The sequence below is a fragment of the Pyxicephalus adspersus genome, chromosome 4, assembly GCF_032062135.1.
Source record: "Pyxicephalus adspersus chromosome 4, UCB_Pads_2.0, whole genome shotgun sequence".
Lineage (NCBI taxonomy): Eukaryota > Metazoa > Chordata > Amphibia > Anura > Pyxicephalidae > Pyxicephalus > Pyxicephalus adspersus.
In genome coordinates this window covers 91,001,629-91,009,060 of record NC_092861.1, presented here as the reverse complement: position 1 = coordinate 91,009,060, position 7,432 = coordinate 91,001,629, and the positions used below count along the sequence as shown (strand labels likewise).

The following is a 7,432-nucleotide window of genomic DNA, read 5'->3' as shown; positions in this document are numbered from 1 at the left end:
GTTCTTCAGTAAAAAAGCAGAAAGATTTACCCTTTCTGTAAACTATCCAAAACAAAAGGAAGTTGGTTAGAGAAACAATGGTAAGAAATATTACATTGTAGCTTGGCTGAATAAATGCAGGTTGTATCTGATATTGTATCTTAAAAACCATAAATTTTAATACCAGGTTCTCCCCCCTGCTAGTCTGCAGTTTATTATTTTAAGAGGACTCATAATTTAATCCCACTACCCAGCTCATATTTTAACCAGGCCTGGCTTCAAACGTAATCTTTCTGCTAACAATTAGCTTTATGTGATATAGTCAATGCCAAGTATGATTTTATTATTGTGCTGAAAAGAAAGCAGCAACCAACCCATCAATTCTTACCTCTCAGCACATTATTAGAAAGGGAAACCATGGACAACATGAATTACCGTCCTTTTGGAAACAGTAAACAGAAAATCAGTATTGATGGGCCTCTGATACTGCTATACCTTCCACACCTTCACCAGGGCTTGCACACCTTTTACAAACAAGCGCACTTACCATGGCTGATGGAGGAATGGGAGCACTCTACAGAATTCCTTCTACATTTGTATTTCCTGTGGAGCAATAGTAGAAAAAACAAATTGGCAGCCTGACCGTCCCCTAAATGGACCCAGACAAGGATTAGGAGTCCAATTTCATCAAGCCATTATGCCATTTTAGGACACCTTTAACTGCACTTAGAGCATAATAAAATGGCCTCTTAACCAGTAATACATTATTTCATTTTGGTATCTCCTAACTGCTATTTATACAACTTTCACAGTTTGAGAAATCAGGGCAAAGGAATGCTTACAAACATGATCGTTCCCTAAACCCCATCCAGAACAGGCCTGAATGTCTGCAGACATCTTTAATGATACCTAGGCTACAAGTGGGCCATGGAAACAGGCTCAGGTTACTGCACACATCCCGCAAAATTCTTCAGCTTGGGAATAGAATCATCAGAAAAACATTCATTGTATGAGGTATAGAAGAAGTAAATGCATTACATCATGAAGAAATTCAAGTTACAAATTGTTTGGAATACTGTTAGCACAGAAAAAATAATATTGCAGAAGAAGAAATTCTCAGGAGCTGTAGGTATTTCTTCAGTTGGCTGTAGTTTTGGGGATATCTTGAACATCGGCTAAGTGAAGCTTTTGTCTGAACCAGGCTGTTAAGGGAAATCTCTACAAAAAAACTGAAATATGCAGGAGTTATCAGTGTGATGTCATTCTGTAGCCTTACGAGAAGACTGAATACAGTGTTGGAAAAAGAGAAGAGCTTTTAAAGTGTTCCCAGCCCTCCTTCTGATGGTTTGTTTATCTTTTACTTGTAATGCTCATGAAAGATTGTGTCCAGCAACGAAAACTTACCATGTGTAGATGGCCTTAGAGTTACACTAGCTGACATTGTTGTTCCTGATGACAACTAACTTAAACACGTCACAACTGCAGTTTGTGACTGCTTAAATTTTGTGCTATGTTTTTACTGAAATCATAGTGAAATTTTATCTTTATATTTATTTAAATTTTATCCAAGGCCTATTAATTCTTCATACAGTGACATGCTTTTTTATAGCAATGTTGTGAAAAAAATCCTCCCAATTCTGTGTGCGTGGGAGTCACTTAAATAGAATCCTTCAAATTGCAACACAACATTAACACACATTTTTAGTGCATTTTCTAAGAATTACCTCTATAGTACATAAACCATATAAGGAACATTATTAAAGGATACATGGAGGAATTCAGCTCTTCCAGCTGCAAAATAAGAAAAAGAACAGTAAATATGTGAATGAAAAGTGATTAAACAAGTCATATTAGTATTTCTAGTAGTATTTTTTGTCTGTATGTCACACTATTTACACCATGGATAGCTTGATTTAATGCACTGACTAAAGTGCATGTGACATATCTTTTTAGAAGTGTTGAATATGGTGTTTTCATGTCACCACAAACAATTAATTTTACTGTGGATGCTAGAAATCCCCAATTACTTGAGCTATATGCAAAATACTACAATACTAGGTGCATCTTTTATCCTACTAGTCATATAAGGAACTAAGGTTTGGCTCTCCCTATGTAAAGAGTGCAACCATAAACTGAAAGGAAGCAGATATACTTTATGCATATTCAAAGGCAGCTTGTGTTGATTTACTGCAACCTGCCAAGATTTAAGTAATATCATTTTACACTATTCTGTTCTTTATGTGAATATGAAAAACCAAAGAAGCCTCCGCTATTTTTCTTCCCATCTACTTTGAGGCAACAAATATACAATGTTATTAATAGTGACAGTTTTTTTGCCTAGAAATTCAAACCAACTCTATCCATGGATTTCTTTTTGGGTGCATTAGTGGGTTTAGTCATCTGCTTGCTTCTCCTATCATCTGGAGATGCAAAGATTTCAAGTGTGATATAATGTAGTTGTAACTCCGCTGATTACTGTTTTTCCTAGAGGCTCAGACATAAGGAAGCTAAGCTCTATCTTAAATAAATGGCTGCTTTCACATACTGACGCATCGCAAATTGCATGGTTCATAGGTAACCATGACAAGATTAGCTGCAGGTAGACTACAAACAAACTGCAGAATAGTCCTTTGCCCTTAGACTACCTTTTTTTTAGTCCAGCACCTTTTTACCATAGAAATCAGATGCTAATAATGAATTTATACAAAATTCATTTCTAGAAAAACATACATCAGAAAGAAGCCGGTCAAGGTTGGAATCACTGGCCATTTTGCGCTTGTCTTCTGTCATTTCCTCCAGTTCACCATATAGTTCTAGGTGAAGACGAGCCAGCTTCTCCTGCAATCCGCGAACATGTTCCATCTGTTCGATTGAACATTCATTGCCTATAAATTCAACCATTTAGAATATCATTAGTGAGATTAACAACAGACAATCTTTTGCATTAATGCATATTAATAAATAGTACATTCTGGTACCGGGATTCTGGAAAATGGTTTCGCTTTCACTGCCAGGGCATGAGAATCCCAGGGGAAGAAAAGGCAATTATGTTACAGAGTTTTACTGTCATGGGCCATTAGGGCAGCAAACAACTAAATATGTCAATCTGTTATCAGAAAATAATGCTGCAATATTATTAAAATACATTGTAGTTGTTCAGTAAAGTAAACCTCTAGTGAGTAAATAAGTTGGCTGTCTTCTTTTGAAAATGCTTATAAAAACTTTCAAAGACAGAAACACTTATGCAGATCAGGAGTTCTCACTTTCATCCGGGTTTACTAGTTAAATGCCTGCTGTTTGTTAGTGATTTAGTGATAAACGCAGGGAGTAGAGGCAGCCTAGCACCTGCAAATGGAGGCCAGCAATTGTAAATAGGCTACTATGTTTCTCCAAGTACAGGTTTCATTTCTTTGCCAACAGTGGATATAAAAAGTCTTCCTTATGATCATAAAAATACAGTAATTCCTATTACCAAAAGCTTGAAGTTTGCCTGAGTGGAAGTCATTGAGTAGACTCAGAAGCCCCTTCTCCATCTCCTGTACGTCAGACACATCCGTAAGGAAAGAGTGTTGAATTGGAGCCGCAGAAGCACCTTTACCCTCTCCCTGAGATTTGGATTTCTCTTTAATGACTCTTTAGGTAAAGAAAATAAACAAAAAACATAGATAAACCATTTTAAAAAGCACATGGTCCAACAATGAATTGCTAGATCGAATCTCCTAGACAAATGTATGGTCAAAACATACATAAATAACATTTTACATCCCTCAAAGATAAATTGTACACTATAAATTACTGTTCAACTGACTATATAAGGGCAAGAAAGCCATCAGATGCTGCAATATCTAACAGGGTTGTCTCCTTGTACCAATTCAGAGGCATAGAAAGAGTTCATATGTGAGTAACTTTTTCATTTGGCTTTCTCCTATTTATTCAATAAAGTTTATTTCTATATCATTAAAGAACCATGGGTGACAATAAATAGACTGTGGGTCCATGGGTGATAAAAATCATCCAAGCTATAAACAATTTCATGTGTTAAGTGTACAGAAGGAGTAAGGCTTATTAGCAGTAAAGTGAAAAGACCAGGGATCAAGGAGATAGGAGGCCACCAACAAAGCGAGGAAGACTGGTGCTGCAACAGATAACACCAAACTAAAATACTGCTTTTGTTTGGACTAGTTCTATAATGTCTTCACACAACATAGCATAGAGAATCACCTTTTCAGCTTTGGTTTTTGCACAGCTGGCTGTGGCACAGCATTTGAAAACCCAGTGCTTTTGCTAAGTGGGACAGAGTTCCTCTTAGAATTCGTTAGTGGAGGAGGATGACTGGTGGAGGATTTGGGACTCCTCCTTTTCATCTTCCTCTCATCCATGGAAATTGAGCCTTACTTCTTGACAACCTAAAAAAAATAGAAACAACAATCAGGGTTTTGTGTACACAGGTACATAAACAAAATCCGAAGATATAAAACAATAGTTTATAATTTAGTTATAAATCCTCTTAAAACAAATGTAATCATCCCTAAAGCAAATTAATTCAGCTTTCACATACAATGAGCATCAGAATCTCAATTGTACACTTTTTTTTAATATACATTTCTTCAATTCCTTTGAACAATATTACTCTGTCTGGGGGAGTGAGGGACAGAAACAAAGAACTAATGTTGCATGCACATGCATGCATGTTTTATCTGTATGGCTATACGTGCCATACGTCCTACAACCCAAACTTTCAATATGCCCATTAAGAAAAGTGTAAGAACTGTCGTATCTGCACACAGTAGCTGGGAATGATATTTTGAGGAATGAGCCACACTGCCTTCAGTCATAACTGTTGGTGTTTGTACATTGCTCCCATTCACAATGCATTTACATGGTTTGCAGTGCAGTAGAGAATTTAGAATATCTTTGGTGTACTGACTTGCACTGGCACTGGGTGACCATGGCATCACAATTCTGATAGCTCTTCTAAAGCCATACATCCAACTTATATCCTCTGCTACAATCCCAGAGTCCACCTAAATCATACGGTGCAGCACTGAGACTATCACATACAGCTCCAGCACTGTGGTTCGCACTCGCACTAGGTCTGTCCATGAAGCACCAAACTCTATACATTTATTTGAACAAAAGCCTAAAATTTTCTTTATCATTCAGACCTGTGGGATTCATTATCTTGAGACCATATAACAGAATCGTTATTAAAACAATTACTGACACGCATCACAAACACTGTTTATAACACTTATAGCAAATATTGCACAGAAAAAGAAAAAATGAGCAGAAAAACTGAAGTCTGACTGACCATGACCATTAATGTATATGGCCGGTCTACAGACTTTTACTGACATTTATGTGTCCCTGATAGGTGATTTACATAAAGTGATGTGCAGTTCAGAATGTTACGGTTGTCACAGCAAAATGAGGTGAGAAAATTTCCATTGGGGAAACCAAATATTGTCACAACTAAGAAGGGGATTTTTGCTCACTGAGGAGAGATTTCTAAATTCAAAACAGAAAGTAAGGGGACATAACAAAGCACTGACAGAGGTTCTAATGATTGTTTATACTATAAAAAAAAACAAGTTCTAACTAGAGGTACAAAGTTGTGTGTAAACCGATCATTGTTGTACAGTAATATTACTCCCATGTAGCAGCACCACAATCTTCCCTACATCTGGGACTACATCCAAGTAAAATCTGTCTATTTTGCCTTGCCTGGGTCCTCTAGGTTTTATTTCATGTCACAGCCCAGATGTATGTATTGTCCCTAGTCTCATAACATGGTTCACTGTAAAACGTTTTATGATGTCTGTATTGTGCTGCATAGTGCAATAAAAATACATAACATTTCCATACATTCTCATATAGTACTCCTATCCCCCTCCTCTTTATTTGTAAAGTTTGTAGCGTGCGGGCATACCCTGTCATACCAACCATGATCTGCGCCCCCCACCCCCCCAGACAGTGATTGCTACAAATACTGTGCTGTATTCTTATTAGCTCTCTGTACACCCTACAGAACCCTGCCCTATGGTATGAAGAGAGGGAAGTTCCTGTGGTCCAGTTTGTGTTCTCCTCATGCAGTGCCGCCAGTTTTGTTGTCACCCTGGGACAGGAGGTGTCACTGGCCGTCTTGTCAGCTAAGAATATAGAATAAACAGTCCAAAAAGTAAAAACTAATGCAGCTATCACATCTAAGGACTGCTAAACTGAAATAGATTACATTTATGTTGTTGGGAGTAAGATTTGCCTTAACCACACTCTCACAGATCCAGCACTGTTTTCTTCATAAACTAACACATCCAATAGTTAGATAAAAGGTAGTGTGTGTGTATAATGAATAGTATAGGAGCTCACAAGTACCATAGACACTGAGCTCAGCCGGGACCCCCAGACTCATACCCGAGTGTTGTCAACATTCAACAGGTTCATGCAGCCATCATAGTCCCCTCCCTTCCCAGCTGTACCGGGGGCACAGGACAAGCCCAGCGCCGGGTCACCACAGGACGGTAAGGGGTGAGGAGGCGGCAGGGGAGCCGCTCTATGCAGACGCTATACAACTACACAAAAATACACAGAAACTCTTCCAGGAGGGAGGAAATTACTCACCAATCAGCTGTCATCAGATAACCAACTTCCTACAATGAGCTCTACTAAAAATGCCGCGTGTAAAACATTCACAGAAAAGAAAGGTTCCTAGCAAAATAAGTTACCGTGTGTAAAAAATACATACTGCACTCTTCTGACCTCTAGTGGCCACAAGAGGGAACGGCTATGATATGGGAGGACATATTGGTACTTAGAGGGGACCGGTTACCCAGGCTGCTGCTCAGGTGATACTGGAAAGTGGTCTTACTGCTCAGAGAGGATGTGAGCAGACATTGCTGAACTCATTGTAAAGTTGGTATTATGGAGTCTGTATTGTCATCACACACCTGACACAAGTGTGTAGATAACTAAACTTCCCAACATAAAAGTGGTAAAAAGGGACAAAGAGTGAGGCAGCGACATTTGTCTTGGTTCAGTGGGCCAGGCAAAGTTTATTTATTTGAAAATATTTAAGATAAGATTATAGGATTTGTAAAAGGTAAGTTCTGTATATGTGGGTGAGAAAGGGTCAGGTAATTAGTGGTTAAAGCATACCTAAACTCAGAAATTTCACTTTGCATAAAAGGGTAAACAATCCTTTTATGTAAGGTAAAAATTCTGTTTGGGTTTTTTGAAGTACAACACAAGGGTGCAGCACTGCCCCATAATTCCCAATCACCTACCTACGTCAAACAACTCGGAAGGCTCTTCGTTGCTCCTTCTGTGCTTGCATCTCGGGCATGCACAGAAGGAGCCTTTCTTTCATTGGAAGAGATACATTTCCCGATCTCATGCATGCGCAGTGAGATTGAGCATTTTTTCGATCCTACATCACCCCATCTTGCGCCTGGGCCGG

At 38.5% G+C, this 7,432-nt stretch overlaps 1 protein-coding gene across 4 annotated transcripts; it reads right to left on the bottom strand.

Moving 5' to 3' along the window:
- Nucleotides 1-6: 6 nt before the first annotated feature.
- Nucleotides 7-6,711, bottom strand: CCDC28A (coiled-coil domain containing 28A). 4 transcript variants are annotated; one of them, XM_072408972.1, is made up of 6 exons: nt 6,598-6,711; nt 4,201-4,385; nt 3,452-3,612; nt 2,710-2,864; nt 1,748-1,770; nt 7-1,171 (listed from the first exon to the last, which is right to left on the bottom strand). In XM_072408972.1, exons 2-6 carry the CDS (start codon nt 4,356-4,358, stop codon nt 1,117-1,119), a joined length of 552 nt encoding a protein of 183 aa, XP_072265073.1. In that variant the 5' UTR covers nt 4,359-4,385; nt 6,598-6,711; the 3' UTR covers nt 7-1,116. The 4 variants fall into 4 exon arrangements, with proteins under 4 accessions (XP_072265073.1, XP_072265074.1, XP_072265071.1 ...); XM_072408973.1 differs by lacking the exon at nt 6,598-6,711 and adding an exon at nt 6,456-6,570; XM_072408970.1 differs by lacking the exon at nt 6,598-6,711 and adding an exon at nt 6,352-6,552.
- Between the last annotated feature and the right edge of the window lie 721 nt (nt 6,712-7,432).